Source organism: Rhamphochromis sp. 'chilingali', assembly GCF_963969265.1.
Source record: "Rhamphochromis sp. 'chilingali' genome assembly, chromosome: 21".
NCBI classification, from domain to species: domain Eukaryota; kingdom Metazoa; phylum Chordata; class Actinopteri; order Cichliformes; family Cichlidae; genus Rhamphochromis; species Rhamphochromis sp. 'chilingali'.
In genome coordinates, this window is record NC_137949.1 from 29,809,959 (window position 1) to 29,837,618 (window position 27,660).

Consider the following 27,660-nt stretch of genomic DNA (forward strand, 5'->3'; position numbering starts at 1 on the left):
ATCTCTCGCTACATCTTTCACAGGAATGAGCCTGATCCATAGACAGGCAGAAAAGGGAATTCAAAGACTACTTCTTAGTAGGAGTAGCTGTTCAGCAGCTGCTGACAGATAGCTCATTCTCATGCTTGTGATGGCTGCTTGGCAGACTTGTGCTGCAGTCTCCCAGAGAGCCATCGGAGCAAATCTTATTAGCCCGAGCTCACATGCACAGTCACTGTCTACACCTCTCCACTGTAGGATTTACGATGAGTGAGTGATTGAGCAATGCAACGTTTTTCTCCTTCATCAAAAACGCACATATATACAACCATCACCTTACAGTTGCCATGACAACAATGAATACCCCCCCCCCCTCTTTTTTTGTTCCAAAACACATTGCAGACTTTCTAAAAATATGTATGTTGTCTTTTCTCGCAGACTTTTTTTTCCCCAGATGACAGCCTTCAGAGCAAAAAGCTACAAGGTCAGTCTGTAGCAGTAGAGGAACAAAAAAAAACATGAAGGAAATAAACATATAGTCAATGTGAGTTTATTGAAATTTGTTGCAATCCATTACCAGGGGATGAGAGAGAGCATGAAGTTCAGTTTTGGTTTTTATATTGCAAGAGCAAGAGGCCAACACAAATCCAGCAGACTCTTGCAGAGAGGGTAAGGATATTGTTGGCAGTGCAGACAGACGGGTAAGTTCCAAGTCAGATGCTCCACCATCAGCCGAGCAGACAGCGACTTTCACAGTGACACAACAGAAAAAAGAGAAATGAGCTGATATGTGTGTAACTCATCATAACCTTCCTGCCTGCCCCCACTCATCTGATCACTCTGGCTTTAGATGATATTCAAGTAGAAACGCATCCAAAATCTGCACAGTTCTGCTCGTTTTTGAAGGAAAGCATAAAGGAAAATAAAGATAAAGTGATCCAAATTGTGAAGAACACAATGGATACTGTGAATTTCTGAAAACATACTTGAGGTGACATTGTGCAGTTGCATGAGTAAGTGGGCTGAAGTCGCCCTCGTCTCAGAAGCCAGGGGGGCGATGAGCCATTCGACGCTTGGATCTTATGTAACACTGAGAGATGGGCTGTCAGTGGGAAGCAAATCAGGCATTGTGTGACTGATTTCAAAACCTGACCGCTGTGTTGCGATCGTAATCAGTCCGTGACAACACATTTAAGACAAGGAGGAAAACACACTGACTTCAATAAGCAGTAAAATACCCACAGATCACTTTATTTAGCCTCAAGTAAGCACATGACATATTTAAAGTTTAAGATGGAATCCAGTTTACAAAGAGTGTGCGCTTGTATTAACTGTAATAATAATTTTTGGTTGAAGGATAACTAGGTGAAGTCATCGCTGTTGCGTAGCAGCTGATAATGATGAGGTAGACAGCGAGACAGCCAATATATACACATCTGGATGTTAAAAAGACGCCAGCTGTGCCAGCTGAAAATACTTACTGTCGGGTAATTAAAAACACGGAGAACAACAACCTGCATAGGGCTGCGTACTGAGACTAAGAAAAGAAAGACAATAGACACAGCACCTACACAACCAGGGTACAAACATTATACCTGCAGCCTGGAAACACATAATATTAATAAAAAAGCCCTGTTCTTATACTCTTCTATAATAACTACACATCTTTTTTAATATAGCGGTTATATATCTGCTATTCTTTGAACTGAAACCTGATTAAAAGTAACAGATTTGCCACATTGTTTTCTTGTATTGGGTTCATTATCCGAAATCTACACAGTACAATGTATCTGAAGGTCATATTGTATATGACAAGAAAAAAATCAATGCTCTTTCACTGCACATACAATTCAGAATATAAAAATAAACTTTGTAAATATAAACTGAAGCGAGGAAAAACACATATCAGCAGCTTGGATTTACAGTTGTGTGGTGTTATTATCTTATACTTGGCACACTGTTGCTAAGTTACTTGGCTATAGATGTAAATAACTGATGATACATACAGCGTTATGGCAGCATAAATACTACACACATACATACAGTCAAGCACAGTTTCTCTGTATCATCTGTTTTGTGTCAATAATTTAAATGTAAAATTGTCATCACTTAAGTTGGTTTGGTTTCTGAAGTCAAAACAAATATTTATTTCCAGCTTCACTTCCTCACAGAACCTCTTAAGTTGGAGAAAAACAGGCCACTGATCCCTGTCACCTGTAAAGCTGAGGTAATAGTACCCACATCATCGCAGTTAATAAGCATTGATAAGTTAAGCAACTACGATACACCATTACTACTTTACACTAAGATTAACTGGAAACTGATAGCCAAGGAACAAAGATGTTACAAGTCCTCCAAGATGCCATTTTACTTTCAGTCTCTTAAAGTCATATAACAGTCTTTTAGTTAAAGTTTAGTTTAACAGTCATCAGAAGCTTACTGAAATACTCACACCCTCGACTGAGGAGCGCATCGCACGCCACGTCGGGGAAGGTGCACTTGGACGCCTTAACAGTCGTGGATAACTAAAGAAAGCTATCAGAGAGAGTAAAACAGTTCTTGTCAAGAATCTATTGAATAAAATGTTAAAAAACTGTTTTTTCTTCATCCTAGCAGCTTAAAAGTTAAACGACAAAGTCACTCAAAAGACATGAAATGTAATATCGATTTTAAAAAAACACACAGTTTTGATATTCTTCTGAAAAATCACATTGCATTGTCCCACACGTTCTGTTAAGTATCACTGTGTTCCAGTTAGATAAAGAGCTGCCCTTGCTGGCCACAGTAACCATCACAGTTTGAGCAGTGTGTGATGTCTAATCATAATAACAGCTAGTGTTTCACAAGTGTGCAACTCTTTTAAGATACACCACAAACACCACTACAGTCACTGTTATCATTTGAGTAAATATATCAAAGCCATTATATACAAAATAAAACCCTTCCACAGTTTCCCGAGTGTTTCTTCTCAGTGTGAGGCATTCAGATTACAGTCCGCTTACACTCTGAAACTGTACAAACAGCACTGCCTGGTAGCTAAACATCCACAGCAAAGAAAACACGCTCTGTGACTCGCTGGTCCGACTGAAAAATGTGTAACTATATCACACGTTCGCTACGCTATGCGACCCCACTCACAGAGCAAATGTACAGCAGCTGAAGCCACAATGCTGCAAGTTACACAACCTTATTCCATGGCAACCAACTTGATGATTTGACAACTACTGGCGCCTCAGTCGGCCTTGTCTTCGCCATTTTCGGCATACCCTCGGCTCATCATTGCTACCACAATGCTGTACATGTTGAGCCAGGCTTGACGCAGCGGTGCCGTGTAGGCCGGGCCCAGACTGCACTGCAGCATGTAGAGAAGGGACTCACCCACCGCCTGCAAAACACACAGGAAAAAAAAAAAGAGAAGAAGAAAGTGTTCACGGCTCATTCGCTCGTGAAATTGCTTTGGCAGAGTTGTGCGATAAGATGTTGGTCCTACGGCAAATGACTGCGTTCTGACTCCCACTGCCTGATGCTTCTTCCCGAGGTTGAGCAGAAAGTCCTCCAAGGAGTGAAGGTCATCCAGGTGGCTGACGGCCGCGTCGATCACAAGCATCACCTGAGGCCACGGCCACAAGAGAAACAGAGAGCCATCGCAACTGTCCACAAACGAAACTTTAACGTGTCTGTGTACTTGTGGTGGTTAATGCGGTGAACAGAGCTCACCTTGGTGACATGTTCCAGAAACTCGGGGCTGGCGAGGCGGTCCTGTGTGGAATCGCAGTTTGTACCGTAGTGGAAAAGATTGAGGAGCGCAGGGTCCAGCTCAAACAGTCTAACACAGACAAATACAACGCTGTTCTATAGGTGTGCACACATGGTGTAGCCTCAAATATTCACAGAGGGATAAAAATCAGTCTACAAAGCAAACATCTACACATATCCCCTGTCTGATTTAGCAGCAGCTGTCTCAGAGTAAATTGCAGGATTATTGCAGTCTGTCGCCAAGCAACAAGTCAAGCCTCCGGTCCGTGGTTCATGTGGAAAGTGTGCAGGAAAGGATATACACCTGTGCTACATTTATTTACACTGCTGCTATTAGGTAACAACAATACACAATCCTATCACTTATGCTTTGAGTGCTTTTATATTTGATCTTTTCTTCCAGCGCAAAGAATTAAACAACAGCCTCCTTTTATGTCGTGCTGATCATGATAGAAAATTACCTGGAGAACATGACGACACCATGAGGAACTTTGTTCTTGCCCAGGCTCTCCCAGCTGTCTCGTATCAGCTCCTTGTCTTTCGTCGACAGCTCCTCCATGCTACCTCAGGCTGCAATAACAAGACAAGTTCTTCAACTCCTCTAAACGATCAGTTGGAGGACGGCCATAGCATCCGAGGGAACGCACAGACAAAACTTCTGCCAATCCACCTGCAAAACAAAGTTGAGCATCAGGTGAGCAATTTGCTAACATAGTGTAAGGGTGGGGACACTGGTGCAGGAGAGACGCTCAGCTCAGCACAGCTCGAGACACACAGTCATACTGTACCTTTTTGAGGTCAGTCTTCTCTCTGAACTCCTTCTGGTGCTTCTGTGCTGTGGGGTCTGTCTTTTTCTGTGTGTGTGTGTGTCTGTGAGTGTTTATGTGTGCAGGCAGAAGCCTTGCCTGACACTCTGGTGCACTTGTTCCTCTCTTTCCCCAGCTCACGGTGCAGTCAGGAAGACAAGTTGTGCCACAATCTTATCTGTCACACAGGCTTCTATCTCTCTCTCTCCCCTTCCTGTTTGCCTCTTGATATGCTCTCTCTCCAGCTCAGGGGATATTATTCATGCCGCTGAAGGAGAAAAAGAGGGATATCTCTCTGCTGCTCCAGATAAGCTGCAGCGAGACACAGCTCCTCCTGCAGGTGAACCGAGGACTGAGACATGCAGAGATGCTGCTTGCACGCATAACATGCACTGCATTTAACCCAAAAAAAATTAGCCACTGGATTTTTAAGTTGTAATCAAGTGAAAATAAGCAAGAAAACAGCAACAGCAAAAATGCTGTGCAGTGCAATTGCTGGGTAAAGCAGGTAAAATCCATTTAAGGCCCACATTATCTATTTTCGGATGTGTCCCCAACTGCCTACATTTTGCAGCACATGCATTTGAAAAATGAAATGTGTGGGAATTTTAATACTGCACAGCGGCTAGAGTAATAAGAGACCTGCACACACCACTTCGGTGAAATTATATTGTTCATCTGCTGAGCAGAGCCACTCCTTAAACAGCGCGATCATAACATTCAGCGGCCAAGCGTGCAGCCTCTCATTAATTTAAATGGGATGTGTTTCTTTCTTTCTCAGCCTCCACACATATCTGAGGCTGCAGTTTGTTTAAATAGATTTCACATCCGCCTGCTCCATCGCGTTTCACCGATGCAGGTTCCCGCTCAGACATTATCTAACAGGTTGAAAGGAATTTGTTTTGCTTTGAGCTTTGCATCGGGGAATCAGAGGTGCGCAGCTTTCTCCTAAATGGACTACAGTGGCAGAGTGAGGAGGGATACATGGTTCCCATGACAACCTGACAGGATGTAGCCCTTGAAGCTTGATCCTGTGATATTTGAGCTTTCAAAGAAGCGACTGTCTGATTATTATTTATTACATATTATGTGACAACATTTTGGATTTTTCTCCTTCTCTGTATTTGTGAGGGATGGCTGAGCGGCAGAGGCACAAACAACAGGCTTGCCGACAGCTCCACAGGCTGGTCTCTTATTATTCCCCATTTTTTCTTCACAGCAGTGGATTTTTGCGCCATATTTATAGTGCAGACTGATCAGTCAAACTGAAGATAAAAACATTTAATAGAAAACAAAATGAAAAATAGCCCCACCTTAAAGATGATGATCCAAAACTAAATCAAACCGCTGAGAAACAATTTTGCGCTGGGCTCTTGCGCCTATATAGGTAGTCGCTCCTCCCACTTAAGGAAATAACAATTAAACACTAATTAACTGTTACATTAATTTATACAAGTGCTCAATCTAGCATTTAAAGAAATGTTAATAAGTTAGTAGTGGGAAAATAAATAAAGATGTATTTAGAAAATGTACCTGTTCATTAATTGCGTTAAATCAATGCATCCATCAAACATCACACAAGACTCCCCTTCTTTCACACTGGCCCAGGAACTTGACCATATAAGGAGTCCAAAAGGGCCTGGACTTGTTTGGCAGTTCGTGGGTCTGAGTTAGATAGAGGTTAGAAAGCAAATTAATCAGACGGAAATCTTGAAAACTTATCAAGATTCCATGGCTAATGTGGAGGCAACGCTGCTAAGAAAAAAGCACCATGTAGTATTTTAGAGGTCACGAGCCTCGTCGCCATGGTAAATCTTTACTGCAATTATGCAAATATATTTAAATCTGAAGACAGCCAGCTGAATATTACTACAGCTCACTGTAGTAATATTCAGCTGGCTGCATGCAGTTCGTGCAGCATAAATATGCACGCTAGATGCATAGACTATGTTAACTCCTATCTAAGTGTTATGTTTTAAACCATGCTTAGTGATACCACTTAATGAATTTTAATATTTTCTAATGTGAATTTACTACACTGACTCCAAAGCACGGCACAACAGCCAACAAAACCATAAGGGCGTGCACTGATCTCCATTGATTATGCTTGTAAAAATATTCAAACGCTCCCATGTGGTTGGTAAGTAAAAATGTCTCGATGTCTCGAATTCCTGGCAGTCAGCTGTCAAAGCACAAGATACAGCGAGGCCAGTGTGTAAGAGTATTTGATGTGGATGTGCAGGCAGACCACTGAGATGGTTTGTGTGAATGCAGATGCATGGTAAGGACTGTTTATTTAGGTGGCACTGTGGCTGTAGAAATAACTGGGAACTTTAACTCGACAATCTAAGAAAAGCCAATGTCAGATGCCCTGTGTTCTTACGGGCCATTAGAAACATGTAAAAACATGAATTAAAAAATAATAATAATAAAGTAAAATGCAACTGTAAGCATTAGAATATAAGCATTTACATTAAAGCAAATTTAAGTATTGTCTCTTTAACACGGAGACTGATTAATGCTACAGACAAACTGGGCTCAACTGGTTTTCTCAGTTTATTTTTGAACCATTTATTCTGGCAACAACATGCTCATCATCTTCAAAACTACAGCTTACATATTCCTTGGGGAAAGTGTTGTAAAACCAACAGCAATCACTTATGTACATTTTTATAAAGTTTTTCCATTTGTGATTGCAAATTCCAGCTGTTTTGCGATTTCGTGATTTATAGCCGCTCATCTTAAACTATCAAACATTTGGTGCGGACAGTCAGCAGCGACATGAATCATTTTTGAGGACGGTGTTGTTTTCTAGTGGCGAGGCCATAAAACTCTGTGCCGCCTGAACCTTTTTGATCATGGCATTTCTTCCCCTTTGGACTTCACGCTCTTCTCTCCCACATCTTTAATTTTCTCCCCGTCTCCTCCATTTTCTTCCCTAAATCAGACATGTTGGGTTAGAAAATGACTATATTGTAATTACATCGAACTTTTACTTGGCTACGGAAATGGTCTTTTTTTTTCTCTAAAGACTGTAGAGCAAGCTCAGAAAATTATGTAATGCAACATGACCAAACCACATGAAGTCCTTGGCTCTCCCAGCAGCAGTGCTATTCATATTTTTACCGGACACAGTGGTATTACTCACAGGATGAACAAAACTTGCTACAATTTCTCACGCTGCATACCTGCTTCGAATGTCGTCTTCAGTGCTGCGGTCATCCTCGGATATGAGCCCGTCTCCATTTTCTTCAATGAACTGCTCCTTCAGCCCGGCTTTCTTCAGTTTGCTTCTGTATGTCTGCTCTGCGTGAGCTTTCGCATTTCTCTGCCAGTGAAAACTCAGACTTAGATTCCTGAACGTATGTCGCCTAACGCATGTAGTAATGTTCAGGCATTCCTTACCTGTTTCACCTGTTCAAACAGATAAGGGCGTTCACTAACTCGGGCCTTCATTTCCCGTAATTCTCTCATGTAATCCCTCATTCTTTGTTGATCAGCCTCCCTTCACGTAAGAGGAGATGATAGTTTTAACTATTGTAGCAGGCATGTGTGGTTCTTGTGACATGAAATGTAAAACTGCAGAATAAATAGCCGTACTTATACAGAACTCACCGATAGTTCTGTAGTTTCTCGTCATACACTTCTTTCAAGCTGCTGCGTGGGTCCAGTAACTTTGCATGGAGGGTTACTTTCTCCTTCATTGCTTGGGATCTCATTTGGTAGTTCCTCAACCAGTTCAAACTCTCTTGATTCTGACTATCCCTCATCTCCATTGATGTTCTGTTCAGGCAAAAATTGTCTGCATTTCAGATCATTTCATGGTTTAGGTGTTGAAACTATATAGAGCCAAGTTAATTTTTTCCCCAGTGGTCCATGCTGACTTACTGAGTCACCGTAGCTACGTGGTAATCATAAACCACTCTGAAACTCTAAGAGCAACCCGGTGTTCACCTCCCCAGAAGGTGAACATCAGTACACATCAGATCAACTGTGACTGTCCTGTTCAGCACCCTCGGGTCCTCTGGTGCACTTCCAGCTACTTTTCCGCCAAAGTTTTTCAATTTATCCCTGAGAGAATAACGATCACTGTCCCACTATGAGGAACAATAATTGAAGCATCAACACAAGGACTCACAAATGTCACAAACTCCTGGAGGAAGACTGCAGAAATCGGAATGGATGTGAGGGAATGCACAAAGAAGTGGAAAAACTAGAGGGACATATACGTTTGTCCTCCCCAAACAAACTGACCACAGCTAAGAGTGGAGACCCATAAAGGTCCCAGCATAAGTGCCAGCAACGATGTCGGGCACTTACATAGAGATGTCTAAATCAGGTCTTAGCTGTCAGTGATCCAGGGTTTATGCTTTGGAGCGTTCTGTTTTGGTTGTAATAGTTGAGTTATTCTCTTTGAGTGATCTATGTTTGGTTTTCTTGTACTTTAGTGCTCTCTTTTGATCATTTTGTTTCTGTTAGGTTGTAGCTCTTAGGTTCTTAGTTATTCTTTCAACATGTTTGGGGTGTGTTTCTGTTTTCCTTCAGTTCTTTGGGATTATATTCTGTCTCCCTCAGTGTCTAGTCTCATCCTGTGTTTTCTTAGTCTTGTCTCTGTTTTCATTCCCCCCAGTCACACTGTGACGCTCGCGTATCTTCGTCTACACATTTGTCACGCTTCCTCTTTTATTTTGATAATCTTTGTTCCGTGTTCAGTGTATTGAGTTTTCCTTTTCTTTGTCTCATCATGTCAGATTAGGTCCAGCTGTGTCTCCCGCTTGTTGCAAATCCTCCCGTTATCCTGCCTGTGTTTTTAAGTCCTCAGTCACCTTCTGTTAGCTGTCGCGTTCTCCACACTTGCTGTGTGTTCTTGCATAAGCTCCAGGTTCTAGTTGTTTGTTGTCATGTTTAGTTCATCTTTTGTTTCTTTCTTTCAGCGTTCATGTGCTTAGTTTTCATTTGTATTTTCCAGCAATAAAGATTTATGAAGTTAAGCTTTTGGTTTCTGAGTCCTGCGTTTGGGTCCTAACCTAGCCTGCCACACAGCTTACCATGACATTAGCGAAAGTAAGTAAAGGGCTTTTCACTGAACAGCTCCAAAAATCCTCCATTAATCTGGTAGACAACAGATTATATCAAAATAGGCTATTTTTTCATACACACGGCCTGAGACTTAAATAGTGTTTCTATCAGCTTCGTATATTAATGTGGTGTATACTGATTACACGGTTATTATGTAACTCAAACCACTTTCTATTTGGTTATTTCAAAGTGTCTGACATTATATTGTTAAAAGCTTAATAGCACCGGAGTGAACACCAGCATTACTAACTGAAGGACAGATTAGCCTCATTAATCTCATTTATCCTTACTGAAAAAACAAATTTATTGCACATGAATACGTCAATAATGAAGTCTTTTTTTTCCTTTTAGGATACACTGAGACAAGATCTGCTGTCATCCATAAATATTCCAACTCACCTGATGGCCAATGAGCGCTTCCTCACAGCGTCTGTGATGTATGTGGGCAGTGTGTCAGTGGATATTAATGTTAAAGCCCCGAGTGACTTGCTTCTACTGAGATTACTCATTTTTGGTGCCTGTGGATGAAGAGACAAAAAAAACTGAAATCAAAACCAAACTGTTGGCCATCATGTGGCATTTTTTCAAGAATTTGAATAACATGAAGAAAATAGTAGCATAAAGATGTGTGTGAGAGCAAATGTAATAGCTTTTCTCCATCAAACATAGCATGACTAGCTTCATTAGTTCAAATGTTTTTTGAAAATGTATCACTGTTGACACAACGGACACTTTATCAGCACTGGGTTGGAACTCGTTTTTCATCCTCAGAACGGACTCAATTAATCATGGCAGAGATTCAACAAGGTGCTGGAAACATTTCTAAAAAATGTTGATCCATATTGACACGAGACATGATAGCATCACACAGCTGCTTCAGATTTATCCGCTGCACATCTATGATGCAAACCTCCCGTTGCACTGCAAAACAAAGGTGTTCTATTGGACTGAGCTCTGGTGATTGGAGGTGAACTCATTGTCATGTAAAGAAACCACTCTGGTCATAACAGGATGGACAGGGTCAGCAACAATACTCAGGCAGGCTGTGAAGTTTAAACGATGATGCTCATTTGTTACTAAGGTTGCCCAGAGTTTGACCAGAAAATATTCCCCACACTGTTACACCACCAGCAGGCTAAACTGTTGACACAAGGCAAGATGGATTCATGCTTTCATGTTCTCTAGGCTATATTCTTGGCCTCAGTATCATCGCCTTCAAGGTTTAATGTGTTGTGCATTCAGAGATGCTCTTCAACCCTTCCTATCAGCTCAAAGTAGTCTGGCCATCCTCCTCTGACCTCTGGCATCAACAAGTCATTTTCACACAGAGAACTGTGGCTCACTGGATATCTTCTTTTGTTCAGGCCACTCTCTGTAAAACCTCTAGATAGTTGTGTAGGAATATCCTAGTAGATCAGCAGTTTCTGAAATATTCAAACCAGCCTGTGTGGCAAAAACAACCATGCCACGTTCAAAGTCACTTAAATCACCTTTCTTCTCTATTCAGATGCTTGATTTGAACTTCAGGCTATCTTGCCCATGTTTATATATGTTTAAATGCACTGAATTACTGCCATGTGATGGCAAATGTGGCTTTAATATTTATACTGACAAGCAGTCTAATATGTGTGCCTAACAAAGTGGGCAATGAGTGTATATTTCCATATATTAGAGTCCAAGCCTAACTAAAACAATGACTGACATTTTAATGCAAGATTAAATGAACTAAGGAAGACCATCATTTGCCATCAACAAGTGTAAACTGGTAGTTTAGTTTTTATGTGTAACTACAATTACTGTGAGAACAACCGCTTCCAGAACCTCTTACTAAACAGTTACAGAAAAATAAAAATAAAAAGATTAATGGCAATAACAGCTTCAGGAATAATTTCATATCACTTACAAAAATCCTAAAGGATCTTCCGGAAATATCACACAGTAAAAGGTAATTTAGTACAATTACATGTGATTATTCTAGACATATGGTAACAGTTAAGCTAAATGTACAGTAGATATTTGCAACGTCAGTAAAATATTTAAAAATCTGCCTTAACCTTTCTGACAAGCGTCATAAAACAGAACTGTGGTAATTGGATAATTACAAAAGCCACAAGACACATGAAAGGAAGACGTGACGAAACTTTCACTGATCACAAAGTTTGGATTAGAGAAAATTACTGTTATTCTTACCTAATTACTGGTATAATTATTTTTAGCCTTTAATGCTCTCATGTGAATCATCCGCCCAGACAAATTTCAGTGAACATACACTACCAGTCAAAAGTTTGGACACAACTTCTCATGCAATGTTTTTCTTCATTTTTACTACTCTCTACATTGCAGAGTCTCACTGAAGACATCAAATATGTGAAGCAAGATATATGGAACTATGTAGCAAATGAAAAACTGATAAATAACTCTAAACATGTCTTTGCATGCCACCCTTTGCTTTGTTGACAGTGCTGCCTTCTCCCAATGAGCATCATGATGGAGTCACCTGAAATGGTTTTCACTTCACAGATGTGCCTTCTCAGGGTTCATTTGTGGACTTTCTTGCCTTCTAATGAGGTTGGGACCATCAGTTGTGTTGTGCAGAAGTCAGGTTGGTACACAGCTGACAGCCCTATTTGACAACTGTTAGACTTCATATTATGGCAAGAACCAATCAGCTAAGTAAAAAGAAACGACAGTCCATCATTACTTTAAGAACTAAAGGTCAGTCAGTCCAGAAAATTGCAAAAGATTCTGAATGTGTCCCCAAACGCAGTCGTAAAAACCATCAAGCACCATCAAACTGGCTCACATGAGGACGGCCTCAGGAAAGGAAGACCAGGAGTCACCGCTGCTGCTGAGGATAAATTCATCCGAGTCGCCACCCTCAGGAATCGCAGGTTAACAGCGCCTCAGATTAGAGCCCAGATAAATGCCACACAGAGTTCCAGTAGCAGACTCATCTCTACATCAACTGTTAAGAGGAGACTGCACAAATCAGGTCTTTATGGTCAAATAGCAGCTAAGAAACCACTACTAAGGAAAAGCAACAGAAGCGGGAGATATTTGGTTGGGGGAAGAAACAAAAGGAATGGACATTAGAGCAGTGGAAATCTGTGTTTTGGTCTGATGAGTCCAAATTTGAGATCTTTGGTGCATGCATGGTTCCCACCATGAAGCATGGAGGAGGAGGTGTGTTGGTGTGAGGGTGGTTTGCTGGTGACAGAGTTGGGGATTTATTCAAAATTGAAGGCAGTGAACTAACACGGCTACCACAGCATCCTGCAGTGACATGCCATCCAGTTTAGTTGGACCATCATTTATTTTTCAACAGGACAATGACCCCGAATACACCTCCAGGCTGTGTAAGGGCTATTTGACCAAGAAGGATAGATTGATAGATTAGTCACCTGACCTAAACCCAATAGAGATGGTTTCGAATGAGAGGGATGGCAAAGTGAAGGCAAAAGGGCCAACAAGTGCTCAGCATCTCTGGGAAGTCCTTTAAGCCTGTTGGAAAACCATTTCAGGTGACGACCTCATGATGCTCATCAAGAGAATTTCAAGAGTGTGCAAAGCAGTAATCAAATCAATTACTTTGAAGAATCTAAAATATAAAACAGCTGAGTTACTTCACACTTTTTGTTTATTACATAATTGCGTATGTTTTCATTCATAGTTTTGATGCCTTCAGTGAGAATCTACAATGTAAACAGCCATTAAAATAAAGAAAACCATTAAATGAGAAGGTGTGTCCAAACTTTTGACTGGTAGTGTATATATACATCTTCTCGTGAAGTATGTCTCATTAAAAAAAGATCCGGCTCTGTAGAAGCACGACTTGAATTAAAGGTTACAAATCATGAGTCGGAAAAACTTTGAAACACGAGAAGAATAATTCCTCTTTGAAGATGGATTGCTGAAGGTATTTTAAAATAGCAATACGATTCCACAACTGAGGAGACTTGTTTGCAAAGCCACGAAAAAAATAACACACAAGGCCTCAAACCATACAATAAATCTCATTTCATGAAACAAGCTGTTTTCAAAGTCACAGAAACAAAAATGTGACCTGGTCAGATTCCCTTGTTACATTTTGTGAAATAAACACTGTGCTGTGGGACCACGGGAATATGTTGGATTGCAGAGCTGACAAAAACTGCAGAGTCAAAGAAGAACAGATTAAAATGAAACAGAATAACATCCTGAACAGTAGAGGCTTTAAAGAAGGTAAGTGGCTCAGAGCAAATCTCCTTAAGAAAAAGAGAAGGGTACTGATTTGATAGAAAAAAAAAAGTGGGTGGATAAGTCTCAAACTATCCATGAAGCAGAGCAGGGGTGAGACACTTCAAAAAAACTTCTGAAATGTGCATCTGGTTCAATACAGAGATTGTCCATTAAAACTGAGTTTAATATGATTTCTTTCCTGGCTAATAAAAATATTTCTAAAAATCTGAGTTAAAACATGAACTCTACTACATAAATGTTCAGAGAACATAAACTAAAACGAGCACGTAATATCACAACTGAAGTCCAAAAGCAGCTAAAGAAATAAATACCAATAAGAAGCAATGAACATGTTTTACCTGCAAGTGTACCGGACTCGTCCTGCTTTGCCTTGGTGGGCGAGATGAAGTTCTCAGGACAAATGGCTGACACTTTGTCACATCTTTACTCTGCATTTTCTTCAGCGTCTCTGTCTGCAAGGCCTTGTGCAACATGCTGAAATCAGGGATCTCGTGAATGATTTTTGGATGGAAACTAGGCTTCTCATCCAAAAATCTCAGCTTTTCTTTCCTGGTGCGCTCTGCTGTGCGAAGTTTCGGGCCATTCCGAGTAGGATTCTCCTCCCTCGCAGTCGCCTGAGAGTGGACTTTCCTGCAGACTTCCTCCTGGTCTAAATAAAGTTAGACAGGGTATACACTGTAGCCAATTCACTGCCTGGAGTGTACTGTATGCATGCACAAATATGATACAATAACAGTTGAAATCTTCCATTTAAAAACTCTTAATGAAAGTTTGAAGAAACACAGATCAAAATCAGCCAATCACCCAGTTTGCTTCCAGTGAGGACAAAGAAAATCTTCACTTTCGAACAGCTTCGCACATAAGCACTGCTACTTTTGTGGTGTTCTATCAAATGCTGCTAACAAACTACTCAAAACTTATCTGAATCAACTAGGTTTTTTGTTTAAGGTTTTACATGAATGTCAAAAGAAAAAGAAAACATTAGACACCACTGTGTTAAAGGGTTTTTACACTAAATTTGGGGGTTTTAATTCAATTTGATTCCTTAAAAAATTCACAATGTCTAATGTTTATTAAAGTGTAGCATGGCTTCTTTCAGATTTGTGGGCTTCATTACTATTTCTTCATGATTTTGGTCTTAATTCATTATTTGATCTCAGAATTTTGCCAGTTCAAGCTTTTATAGTAATTACTCTGGCTGTTTAAAACTTACTTATATGCAGCCTAAGACAAGAAGTCACAGGAATGCTTTACCTGGTTCCAAAGACCACAGCCCAGTTACATGAATACTAAGTACCCTTTCTAATTCATCTGTTCATAAAACCAAACCAAGTCAGAAAAGGAAAACCAACCTTTTGTCTCAGGGTCTGGGGAGTCTTTTATTTCTTTCGGAGATGGTTTTCTAACTCGAACACCGTTTTTCATATCTTGCTCGACTTGGTTTAACCTCGCAAGCAGTTTCTCTCTTTTCTCCTTTTCTCTCTGCAGGAAGCTGAAAGGCTTTTGAATGGAAAGCAAGAACTGCTTCCTCTGTTCATGGGCCTCCTTCCTCTCCTTTTCTCTGTGCTCCATCATGTCTTGGTAGATGGGCTGAATGATGTGGCTGGGGACAGGAAGAGCAGAGAACTTCTTCTGACACTCAGCCTCGGCTTCCTCCTCTTTGATCAGCTGTGAAGTTTTAGCTAAAGGAAACCGCTCAGTCCTGACAGAACAAAGCTTCCCATCTGTTAAAGATAACCAGGCTGGAGAGGATGAGGTGTCGGGCCTCTCTGATTGTAGGGGTTTGTGGGAAGTGTTTAGGATTTCTGAAGAAGATCTTGTCATCCTGTAAAACAGTACAGCTCTTTGAAATAGGTCAATTTTAAGTGGACGAAAGCAAAAAAATAAAATAATAATATGAGGTAACATACTCTGTTGGGTTTTCACTTGAATCAGCTGACAGGTGAGCGTTCTGCTGAATCCTCTTTTCCAGCTCCTCCGTCTGTATCCTTTCTGTCTCCTGCAGCTGCTGTTTCAGGGCTTCTCTAAGAGCCTTAAGATGCAGCTGGAGCATTAACTCTGATTGCAGTCCATCCTCCAGCAAAGTATCCAGCTTTAACTTATCGTTCATACCTGTGATATTGAAAAGAAAAAAAAGAGAAAAAAGAGATTTTTTAAAATCTTGTGAATATCTATGTTGACTAGGAGCTGATATGCTTAATTTAATATTTTATTTGTCTATTGATAAAAACTATGACAATCATTTTGATAATTGACTCATAGTAGATGTCAACTGTCAGGAAATTCAATTCAACTTTATTTGTATAGCCACGCTTTAAAACAATATTTGTTTCAAGGTGTTTTATACTGTAAGGTGAAGACCTTTCAATATTAGAGAGAAAACCCCAACAATAAGATCAGCCCCTGTGAGCAAGCACTTGGTCACTGGTGGGAGGAGAAACTCTCTTTTAACAGGGAAAGATATCCAGCAGAACCAAACACAGGAAGGGGCCAACATTTGCAAAGACTGGTTAATGGATGAGGGGGAAGAGAAGGGAATAGAACCTAGAGAGACCACAAACAAGACCAAAAAAACACTACAGGACTTAGTACCTAGTGTGTCTGTCTCCTGAACCCAAACTGGAAGATGGTTAGTTGGAAAAAAGTGAAATACTTTACTGAAATAATGTGATACACTATAAGGACAAAAGTACTGAGACAGCTACACATTACACATAGACAAATTACTACATAAATAGTAAACAATATGTATGTGAATAATGTGTATGAGAGCAATGTGTATTTCTTCATTGCAATTAAAAACTATTTCTCTTGCTGCTAAAAAACTCTGCTGAACACGTTTCTCTAAGGTCTTTCTTTTTAGTAATCCCACAAAATTCATGAAATAAACAATAAGGGAATTAGGATTTGTTCGTACTATAAACTGAGAAGGGGAAAATACAATCAAATAACTCTAATCAACGCAAATAAAAATTCCTGCATCCACGGACTACATTGCACATGCGCTCTGCTCTCAGCGTATGAGCTGTGTAAATTGGTCACTATGGCAACCACGCTCTCAGCGGAACATCGACATGGTTGTATGTGTTTAGGATTAATAGCGCTTGTTTAAATAAGATTTATCCTTTTTTTCTATACAAACAAACTTCCTTTTCATCTTCTGCTACTTAAGTTCCCGTTAAATACCAATATAATCACAGAAAAATCAACCTGAGAGTACTAATGAGCTGCCAACCTGGGAGCAGACGAGTTTTAACAAGTATTTCACGGCGTCGAAGATTCCTCCAAGCGCTCAGTAGTTGCAGTACAGTTTGTTTGTTTAGCTAATGACTCCCGAAGTTGGTACAGTTCTTTGTATCCCACCAGAAGAGAGGTTTTAGAGTTTTTAGCCAGTTGTCAGTGCTGGTAGCTTTAGCGCTGTTTGTGGTCAGAGGCAGAAACGCCACCCGCGGAAATTGCCTTCTGTGATTGGTCGTAAAACCGGAAGTACTTCCTCTTGCAGCGTTTGTCAACACAACATGGTTGTTGTGTCACAGAAGAGTCGCAGTTGGTCTTAGAAGGACACATTCAAGGGGAAACGTCTGTCTCTTTAATTGTTGTATGACACTCTTCAAAGCCCGACCCAGGACTGTTTCCTTTGTTTATCCAGAGGCTTCTCTCTCATGCGAAGACAGACTGAAACATGCAGAAGCTCACGAGGGCGTCGCTGGCCTTAAACGGACTCAGCCGGTGTTTTGTAACAGAAAAGCATTTATCTGCTATAAAAATCACCAGGCGAGGATTAGTATGTGCAGATCACGGGAATGATGTTTATGATATAATTATATCCGGGGGAGGGATGGTTGGATCTGCAATGGCATGTTCCTTGGGTGAGTGCTCGACTAGTGTTGCAAGACTTTGCTGTTAACTTGTCCAAATCCAGATTAAAGTTGGTGTGCAAAGTAGCAGTGCACTCTTTCTCTCACAGAGAGGGAATGTCACTTTCTACTATACTGGAAAAGATATCTCTAAAATGTGCTGGAGTATTAAAACATGCAGTCAGAGCTCTAAATCAAATGATTGCATCCGTTTCACAGGACAACGAATCCAATTGCAGGTTCATTACACATGTTTAATCTTACACATGTGCTCTCATATTTAAACTATATTATATATTGTATGCATTTACTTTCCATCCACAGGTTTGGATCCAAACTTGGAGGGTAAGAAGATTCTGCTGCTTGAAGCCGGCAACAAGAAACTAATGGACAAAGTCCCGGACACCTATAGCACCAGAGTTAGCTCCATCAGTCCAGGCTCCGCCACACTTCTCAGTGGTACAGTATACAACCAAATCTGAACAGAATCTGCTTGAAAAATGCAGCAAAATATAATCCTGAGTAATTTCCTTTCTGTGACAAGTTTGTTGTCCTTGACTACTAAATGGCTCCCACAAGGTAAGCCAGGGATCAGACACTGGCTGGTCACCCATTTTTAGCAGGGATCGTATTTAACCACAGTTGTTCCTTTTGTAATGGATCACCTGAGGTTTTTCCTAGCAGTGTTTTTTTCCCTGTAGTACAGCTAAGAATGTGAGGTTTGGTCCAGCCCAAACTGCAGTTTAAATATGTCTCCTGAGCTTAAAGAAGTCAAAAGCCAAGGAAAAGGAGAGTCAGGGATTTGACACTGTAATTGCAGTTGGGCTTGATGGGCTTGTTTTTTAAACATAGTCTTTGTCCTAAATTACCACTTCAGGTCTTGAATCCATTAAAAATAGCTGAAGGTGGTCATCAGAACTTTTTCTTCTTCTTTCGACTGGTCCCTTTAGGGGTCGTGGCAGCATCCCACCCTATTCCTAACATCCGTTTTTGTCACAGCAACCCTCTGCATGTCCTACTACACTACATCCATGAATCATTTTTGTGATCTTTCTTTTTTTTCTTCTGCCTGGGAGTTCCTCTATTAATGGTTTTCACCTATCCAAAACATCCTTGCCTGTCTAACTTTGTCTCCAGACCGCTCAACCTTAGCTGTCTCTCTGATATAATCAATTCTGATCCTGTCCATCCAGATCACTACCAATAGAAATCTTAACATCTTCAGCGCTATCACCTCTAGTTCAGCTACCTATTTTTTCGCCACCATTTCCAAATCATACATCATAGCAGGTTTCACTACCACCTTGTAAACCTTCTGGAGAAACAATCCCCCAACAATCAAGCGACCCACTATGAGCAAGAACTTGGCAATGGCGGGAACAATAAACACCCTTTTAACAGGAAGAAACCTCTGGCAGAACCAGGCTCGAGGTGGGACAGCCATCTGCTGCGATCGACTGGTGGTTGGGGGATAATATGTGTTAGGATGTCACAAATCACACATCCAGGGAAGAGGCCCTGCAAATCAATGCAAAGTTGTTCTGAGTGATCACCTTTTTATTATAACTAAGCGTTTTTAGTCCCAGTGGAGTTGTTTCTTCCAGAATGACAATGCCGCCACCCATAGGGCAGGAAGGGTCACTGAATTGCTTAGTGAAGATGGCATTGACATAAATAATATAATGTGGGCTTTGCGGCCACAAGATCTCAGCTTAATTACACACCTATGGAAGATTTTAGACTAGCGTGTTAGGCAGCATGCTCAGCCACTGTCATCAAAACACTGAATGAGGGTATATGTTTTGAAAGTATGGCGTTTCACCACTGCAGTAAATTTCCAGTGACTTTCTTTTTTAGAATCAGTCAAAAGCTGCATTTAAGATGTTCTAGATTTAATGTGGTCCAACAGCTTATTAAGGTAGTTTGTTAGTTTTTCTTTCAATATGTGACATGTCTGTAAGTTAAACCGTATTTATCCAGGTTGAGGTCTACACATGCCAACCTCCTACCTGTCTGCCTGGTAGACTATGCAGTCCAGTGTATGAGCATGTGTGATAAACATTATTTTTGCAGGTGCCAGAGACAAACCCTAAAGTTTGTCTTAGCATCTCAAATTAAGCCCTTCACATATCTTATTTGTGTTTTCAGTCACAGTGATCCATTAATAAACTTTTCCTCTCCAATCACAGACTTTTATTTTGACTGTAGTGTCAATAAAAATGTTGAATGCGGCGGTGCGATTTGAAAGGGTAAATGTGAGACGTCAAGTTTGGCTTTGACATCATTGGCCGCAACTGACACCTGCACAAAAAATTAAAAGGTTACTAAAAACAAACAGTGACTGATGAGAGCTCAATGAATGATCTGTGCCATCCTTTAAGCACTTTATAATGTTATGTTTGATGCCTCTACTTTAATTAATACTCCGGAACAAAGGAAAAATGCACCCATAATCCAACATCTGCACCTGATTGTTGATCCTGGAGCTGCCAAAAGTGTCAGTCCTTAACCCTAGTCACAACATTCTGCACATTATGCAAACATGTGCATTCATTTTTGTTATATTTGCTTCCAAAGTATGACTATGATTATTTATCCACACACATATTTTTTTTCCCCATTACTGTTAATTGCTCTGAAACGTGCAGAGAAAAACACTGAGGCGCAGAAAAATCCAAACTTCCCTGAATCAGTCTGTGTGAGTCATCTGTGGATCTCTGAATGACTTCACAAACCACATTTGTCCAATCTGACCTCTTTCTTTTGTCAGGTATCGGAGCATGGGAGCACATCACAAAGATGAGGTTCAAGCCCTATAAAAAGATGCAGGTAGGTCAATCTTAAAGTTAACATTGTTAACTGTGAGTATACCTTGAGCCTTCTTTAACACGGCGCATCTCCCCGAGTCGTCCTGTTGCACCGTTCGGCTTTTCCTTCTCACGTCCTCCAGACTTTGTAATTTACTGGCATACTGGATGTATTTCTGTCATCCATCAATCTCGACACTGTGCAATTTGTGGAGAGAAAAATCTGTGACGCTCAGCCTCCGCTCAGTCATTCTTAATAACCAAGCAACACAATACTCAATGTAATTGTTCCCATTAAAATGCCAAGCGGTGGTTTCGCGTGACATGCATTTCCTTCATTCCTTTGTGCAGTTTATGCCCCTTCGGTATCACCGTGCAATCTATAGCACCCCAAAACATCAAAGAACACAAGGCATATTTAAAAGTACAGGATGGCTCTCTGACCATGCTAGTTCTATTTATTAAAACTATGTTTCCTATGAGGAATACATTATTTTGACATTTTCAAATTGGTATACCCCCCCAAAAAAATCCTCTAATTATGAAGATTCATGTGAATAACGGGAAGAAGATGAAAGATTAGGAGAGTGGTTGTTTGCTGCAAAGTCGAGCCCGCTTTACAGCTGTGGGTGCAGCCTCGGTCCCTCTTGTAAGATGTGGTCGGTGTGTACCAAACACTCGACCGCAGGGTTTCTCTCTGGGCCTAAGATGTCATCATGCAGTGCCTCACAGTGATTATGGTAGTGTACCTCACCCATTATACCTTCACTCTGCTACCACTGTTTTGGCTTGTTTGCCCACTGAATTTCAGTCATATACATCCCAGTCATAGCACTGGAAAGTATGTTCTGCAGGTCAACTGTAGAAAGCAGGCTTTCCCTGCATTAAAGTAGGCGACGAGGGTTTAGATTTGAAACACAAGCAAACCGTTTGTTTCTTTTTCTTCCTTTCTGTCTCTTTTTGCTAACGAGGCGTTACCCCCCCCCCCCCCCCCGCGCATTTCCCCTATAAATTTTTATTCACGCATCTTGTTTAAGTCTTGCAAAAGAAGTAGGAACTCACTCTGCCCCGGAGCTGCATCATTTCACCCTGCGTTAAACAAAACCAAAACAATTTTTGGGCTGGTCTCAGTAAATCTTTCTTCCCAACCACTTATCACAAGCTGCAAACTCACTGCCATTAGTGGTTTTCTCATGGGTATATCTTCCTACTTTATGGCAAGTTGGAAAAAAGTAGCGCAGCAGCATATTACTGCAGAATGACGGGTTCTGTCATCCAGGAAAGGATCAACCTTGTACAAACACTTTTCAACCCCCCCCCCCAAAATCCCGTTTAGCTAAAGCGGTGCTTTCAGGGTTAGAATTACAGTAGCCTAAAACTATATCTCACTCTGCCACTTTTGGTCGCAGATAAATATTGACTCTCACTCTGTAATGTTCTCAAACATGACATTTGTTATTTGTGTTTCCCAGAAAGTGTTTGAGAGAGAGAAAAAAAATCCACATCACAAAAATATTATTTGGTCCTGCGCCTCACAGAGCTCCATTAAAGCTGAAGTCAGCTGTCCACACAGAGCGCTGCCCGTGACACTTGCCGCTCTGCGTTTGATGCATGTAGGCTGTGCCGTCCTTCGGCGGCAGTTAACAACTTTGATGTGTTCAGCCTAAGCGAAGCGCCATTTCTCTGCTTACTATATATAGGAAACGGAGATGCGTTTAAGGATAGACTTGTAGACCGCAGGCGTAATGAGTCTCTCATTTAGGTTTGGGATGCCTGCTCAGATGCCCTGATCACATTCGATAAGGAGAACGTGGAGGACGAGATGGCGTACATCGTGGAGAACGACCTGGTCGTGGCCGCGCTCACTAGACAGCTGGACAGTCTGTCTGGTAAGATTATGATTAAAACATGAAGCATCCCCCACCCAGAACACACACAAACACACAGTAGTTTGATTTCTATTCCATCTCCCTGCTGCCAGACTCGGGCAGCTAAAGCCACCACTTTTATTCCATCCCGTCCCCAGGTTTTGTTTATTTGTACTCTCTCTCTCTGTCCCTGTGACTGTTTTTAAAGACAAGCTCTTGGAGCCATCCTTGTTTTTCATGCAATTTCAATCTAAACCTCACTGCCAGTGCTCCAGCACCCTGCGAGGACACGTGAAATGGTCCAGTGACCTATTTAAAGCCGCCATGTGCTCCCGGGCTGTGCCACCTCTCAAGACGCTAAATCGCTAACGGGGTATAGCGCCGCATTGCCTTTGACAGCGTCCCAACTTTTGTGAGGTTCACAAATAAAACTGAGCTCTGCTATGTGCTCCACAGTTAAAGTGGCATATTTATAAACACTTTTCGGCGTTGTGTGCCAAACAAAAGGGGCGTGCGGTTACATCACGTTTGTGCCTCATGTGCCACCAGCTGTCTCATTTTTAGCATTTGGGATTGTTATGCTCAAGATGCACATGTACTCAAAAAATCTACTCCTCACCAGCTGTTTTCAATGTAAGCCCTGCTCACCAGTCACTGAAAAAAAAACCAATTTTTGACTTTAGTGTTGCAGAAACTGGTCTGTGGATGGGTACCACTCCAAGTCAGCGTGAGCCAGAATACGATCTGGATCCTTACATGTTTTGCGATGTCCAGCTGTGGATATTTTAGGATGAGGAGCAGTTTTAGTGCAAAATCTAACAAGCTGGCAGCGTGTCTGAAGTGTGGATTGGTGTGCTTGTAGAGAAACACTATTAGTCAGTGCAATGCGGCGTGCCAAGACCATTAAGAGGACTGTCAAATGTGAACTTTGGCAGCTTCTATATGCCACCGAGGAAAACCAGTGGTGTTTTATGAGGTGGTTTATAGATCTTCCACTGCTTTTGCTGCAGGCAAAAACCATCCTTTCTTTCCTTAAAGGAAAAAGTGTCTGATGATGATATATTCACAGGACCAAGATTGATCTCTTTCTTGTGAGAAAGTCACACCAGCTGCTCATTTCTTTTGAGAAACACAGTTTTTCTTTTCTTTGAACAGTAGTCACCATTTTTGTGTGTGTTTATCTGGTGCTTTATTAGAAAATGTACAAGTGAAGTACAGGTCCAAGGTGGTGAAATACACATGGCCCATGCCTTCCCAGGAAACAGACTACATCCCATGGGTGTGCGTCACGCTGGCTAACGGAGAGACTCTTCAGACTAAGCTGCTGGTCAGTTTAATTTTATCACGCAATCTGTGGTTGTTGTTGTGTCATTTTTAATCCATTAATTTCCTCCCACTCATCTGTTTTGCAGATTGGTGCAGATGGACCGAACTCAATGGTGAGGCGGGAATTAGGAATACCCACAGTCAAGTGGAATTATGACCAGTCTGCTGTGGTTGCTGCACTGCACCTATCAGAGGTGAGCGTTACTATTTACACAATGTAAATCCTCGTAATTTGAAGGCTCTTTTGTTTTGTTCTTATTTTATGTCTCATATGTACATTCAAGGGACGTTTTATTAGGTCCTCAATAGCTTCAATATTCGATGTGTTACCTTTTCAGAGATGGTCTTCTGCATAATTTGGTTGAAATGAACGTTTTTTTCTTCTTCTGCTCTCTTAGCCACGTCTCTCTTGAAAAAGAGTTTGTAATCTCAACGAGACTTTTACCCGGATAAATAAAGGATAATTAAATAATAAAAATTTGAGGCACAGTTGCATTCCTATTAGTTTAAAGCTGTCTGACCATTCTCCTCAACCAGGCATTTTGACACAGAGAACTGGCACTCAGTGGATATTTTCTCTTTTTCAGCCTGATCTCTGTAAAGATGCTTGTGTTGGAAATTCCCAGCAGATCAGCAGTTTCTGAAATACTCAGACCAGCCAGTCTGGCACCAACAAACATACCACATTCAGAGCAAAGTCACTTAAAACATCTTTTATCCTATTCTGATGCTCGCTTTGAACTTCACCAGGTCATCTCAATCATGTCCACATGCCTAAAGACACTGAGCTGCTGCCCTGTGATTGGCTGATTAGATATTTGTGCTAATGAGTAGTCTAACAGGTGTACCTAACAATGTGGCTGGTGGGTGTATATGTACATATATACTGTTAGAGTAACAGATGCTCATATTAAACCTTGCAGCTGCTCTAAACACTCAGGCAGAGAGTGAACTGAGGGGTTGTGTGAAGGCCAAGTACTCTGAAGTGTGAATCATGCAAAGCTACTCTACTATAGTCCAAAAATAAAAAATATTGAGCTGGAAATGAGCATAAGTCTCCTAAATATTTAAGCAAACCTTATTGTAAATTCCTTGGTAGATTTGCTCAATGATTTTGTTATAATAGTAATTTTAATGTCACATCTGTCAGCAGTCGGAGAACAATACACCCGACCTTTATGATATTGTTTTTATGCACAGTTTATGATATTCAAATATAGCTGTACAAAACAATGCAGCTGTTTAATACGTTTTAATTTATGTGTCGGACAGCCCACGGAGAACAATGTCGCATGGCAGAGGTTCCTCCCAACAGGACCCATTGCAATGTTACCGGTAATATCTGGATTTTTTTTTGCTGCTGCAGTATTTTCATTCTGTCACAGGAGCATTTAATGAAACTTCAGCTGTTGCGTTTTGTTCCTATGCAGCTGTCCGACACACACAGCTCTCTCGTGTGGTCAACCAGCCATTCACTCGCAGAGGAGCTCCTCGAGCTGGATGAGGAGCGCTTTGTTGACGCCATCAACTCTGCCTTTGTAAGTCTCGGTTCATACATAAACTGCCAATGTCGTATTTACACTCAGGTTGCCTGTCTGTCAGTAAGATTTTGCAAAGTGTCTGTATTTGTATGCAGTGTGCCATATGTGGCACGAGGTTCTCCATACACTTCCACGATGAGCAGTTTTAAGTGGCTCACGCAAACAATACGGTCATTGTTTAGCCCAAAGTATACACAATGCTAATATTTCATTGCAGGAATGATGCACCTTTCTATTTTTTCTGTTTGGAGAAACTCCTTTTTCCCAAGCTGGCTATTTTTACTGGGCCTGCTTATGGACGGGGTCACCACGGTTGAGTCACGTTTGGTTTTAGGCCTGGTTTGCTAATTAAACCTGTGGTCTCCCAGTGTCGACCATTACTGCATGGAATGTTTTTCAAACAGAGCTAATTCAACTCCATAGCCTGACCGTCATCTTCTTTTAATTAGCCCAGCTCCCGAAGCCTTGCCAAACCAGTTAGTTAGGGAGGGGGGGGAAAAAAGAAAGCCCTTTCGCTGGCCTGGAGTTCAGCTTTGCTCCTGTGTCAGCTAATTTCTTTGTCCACTAAGGGGACGGTGTCTGTTTTCTCTCTTTTCTGGCTGCTTTTCATTCTCTTGTCTTCTTTCCTGTCTGTCTGCTCGCTGGCAGTGGAGTAATGAGAACCAGTCGGACCTAATTGAGACGGCTGGCTCGCTGTTTCGAGGCGCTCTGTCAACCATCATGCCGTCCGCAGGTTCACCTCGACAGCTTCCCCCGAGTGTGGCGGGGATCGGCCCAAAGTCACGGGTCATGTTCCCGCTCGGAATGGGCCATGCATCTGAGTACATCAGACACAGAGTTGCACTCATTGGGTAAGATAATAAAAACTAAAAGTAACAGCTCAAGCATGTTAATGCCTTTTATAAAGGAGAATGTGTATTACAAGGTCCTGGAAAAAATTGCTCTTTAAAGCTTTTAACTGTTTGCTTAGTCAGCTAATAAAGGGATGGTGATTTGAACTTGTACTGTCTAGAACTACTCAACTCGTCTTTTGTTTCTATTTCAGGGATGCGGCCCATCGTGTCCATCCTCTGGCTGGTCAGGGAGTTAACCTGGGATTTGGTGATGTGGCCTGCCTCACGCAGATCCTAAGTCAGGCGGCCTTTAACGGGAAAGACCTGGGTCAGTGAGAACTCTAAACAGACATAGCACGGCGGTTTTCACTAAGCTCTTTTCCATTGCCCCAGCTCAAACGCACGCCGTCGATGTGAACTATAAAAAGCATCAGCTTTTCCGGCAACATTCATTTGATGTTTTATTTTTTTCCCATTCTTTCCTGGAGCTCTATGTAGTCGCTTTTCATAGAAAAAACACAAAAATGCTGGTATGTGATGTTCTAAAGTTAACGTAGCGCCAGTGCTTTGAGCTAATGTAGAAAACACATGACGGACTTATTCGGCTTAGAATTTATTCTCAGTTTTTTAACCTCCCGGTTCACGTGTGTTTGTGCAGGAGCAATTCAGCACCTGCTACAATATGAAACCGAACGTCAGCGGCATAATCTGCCTATGATGGCTGCCATCGACCTCATGAAGCGGCTGTACTCCACCAACGCCGCGCCTGTGGTTCTCCTACGCACCTTCGGTCTGCAGGCCACCAACATGCTCCCAACGCTGAAAGTAAGCCTCTCCGTCTGTTCTAGTTTTAGATGTTAGCGAACCTGGAAATCGCTCAGATAACCACCTGTCAAGCACAAACCCCGCCTCCACCTTGACCCCACCTTCCGCCCACTTTTCTGATTACACGGAGCTTTACTTTAGCAGCATCTATAATTTTACTGGTTCTCAACCTACTACTATGGCATCTAAGTTTAGCCTCAAATTTAGTGTTACCAAAAGTGTGTGGGTGGGGTGCACGGCTGGTCCTGAGGCAGCGGACAGTGGCTTGTGTTTTCACACCCCTTTTATTACCGACCACTCATGTGAAATGGCTTTATTCCATACTAAGCGATTCAAACCAACACAACTGTAACGGGTTGTAAAGGCATCTCGCTGCAGAGGCACAAAGTTAAAGTCACTTTCTTTTTTTCCACATTAAATGCTGTGAGTTCACTGCTTTACAGTTCTTGTGTAGAGAGTTTGCAGTGCCGCTCGCTTATAACAGGCTTTTTCTGAGCATGAAACAGAGGGTTGGAGAGTTTTTAATTTCATGTCTGTTTTCACTTCACAGGAGCAAATCATGGCATTTGCGAGCAAATGATGCGTCTCTCATGCAGCGGCCGTTTGTGGATCTCCAGCGACTTTCAGCTCTAAATGTTGTAATGTAAAAATACAATAAAATAATAAAAATTTTATTTTTCTCTTTGCCTGTCTAACATTAAATTATTTAAATCTTTTTTCTTTTAATATATTGAAACATACACA

At 41.4% G+C, this 27,660-nt stretch overlaps 3 protein-coding genes across 3 annotated transcripts; 1 reads left to right on the top strand and 2 right to left on the bottom strand.

The window, feature by feature from the left end:
- Window positions 1-537: 537 nt before the first annotated feature.
- On the bottom strand, window positions 538-6,896 carry ngb (neuroglobin). The gene is made up of 5 exons (XM_080870017.1): window positions 4,524-6,896; window positions 4,197-4,405; window positions 3,697-3,805; window positions 3,470-3,589; window positions 538-3,364 (listed from the first exon to the last, which is right to left on the bottom strand). Exons 2-5 carry the CDS (start codon window positions 4,292-4,294, stop codon window positions 3,212-3,214), a joined length of 480 nt encoding a protein of 159 aa, XP_080726143.1. The 5' UTR covers window positions 4,295-4,405; window positions 4,524-6,896; the 3' UTR covers window positions 538-3,211.
- Window positions 6,897-7,078: 182 nt separating this feature from the next.
- fam161b (FAM161 centrosomal protein B) lies at window positions 7,079-17,279 on the bottom strand. The gene is made up of 9 exons (XM_080870016.1): window positions 17,095-17,279; window positions 15,770-15,971; window positions 15,212-15,684; window positions 14,198-14,508; window positions 10,020-10,138; window positions 8,157-8,324; window positions 7,947-8,046; window positions 7,730-7,869; window positions 7,079-7,479 (listed from the first exon to the last, which is right to left on the bottom strand). The coding sequence occupies exons 2-9, from the start codon at window positions 15,967-15,969 to the stop codon at window positions 7,398-7,400; spliced, it is 1,593 nt and encodes a 530-aa protein (XP_080726142.1). The 5' UTR covers window positions 15,970-15,971; window positions 17,095-17,279; the 3' UTR covers window positions 7,079-7,397.
- A 69-nt stretch (window positions 17,280-17,348) lies between these two features.
- Window positions 17,349-27,601, top strand: coq6 (coenzyme Q6 monooxygenase). The gene is made up of 12 exons (XM_080870439.1): window positions 17,349-17,728; window positions 18,041-18,175; window positions 20,487-20,545; window positions 22,286-22,412; window positions 23,588-23,718; window positions 23,804-23,911; window positions 24,990-25,052; window positions 25,148-25,255; window positions 25,907-26,109; window positions 26,304-26,419; window positions 26,750-26,916; window positions 27,467-27,601. Exons 1-12 carry the CDS (start codon window positions 17,542-17,544, stop codon window positions 27,494-27,496), a joined length of 1,434 nt encoding a protein of 477 aa, XP_080726565.1. The 5' UTR covers window positions 17,349-17,541; the 3' UTR covers window positions 27,497-27,601.
- Window positions 27,602-27,660: the final 59 nt, after the last annotated feature.

Coding starts and splice junctions, on each gene's coding strand:
- ngb (XM_080870017.1), bottom strand. CDS start 4,294: ATGGAGGAGCTGTCGACGAAAGACAAGGAGCTGATACGAGACAGCTGG. Junction 3,806..4,196: donor GGTGTCGTCATGTTCTCCAG/GTAATTTTCTAT, acceptor TGTCTGTGTTAG/ACTGTTTGAGCTGGACCCTG. Junction 3,365..3,469: donor TCAGAACGCAGTCATTTGCC/GTAGGACCAACA, acceptor TGTGTTTTGCAG/GCGGTGGGTGAGTCCCTTCT.
- fam161b (XM_080870016.1), bottom strand. CDS start 15,969: ATGAACGATAAGTTAAAGCTGGATACTTTGCTGGAGGATGGACTGCAA. Junction 15,685..15,769: donor TCAAGTGAAAACCCAACAGA/GTATGTTACCTC, acceptor ACTGTTTTACAG/GATGACAAGATCTTCTTCAG. Junction 8,325..10,019: donor AAGCGCTCATTGGCCATCAG/GTGAGTTGGAAT, acceptor TTGCCTGAACAG/AACATCAATGGAGATGAGGG.
- coq6 (XM_080870439.1), top strand. CDS start 17,542: ATGCAGAAGCTCACGAGGGCGTCGCTGGCCTTAAACGGACTCAGCCGG. Junction 20,546..22,285: donor AGCCCTATAAAAAGATGCAG/GTAGGTCAATCT, acceptor TCTCTCATTTAG/GTTTGGGATGCCTGCTCAGA. Junction 26,917..27,466: donor ACATGCTCCCAACGCTGAAA/GTAAGCCTCTCC, acceptor TTCACTTCACAG/GAGCAAATCATGGCATTTGC.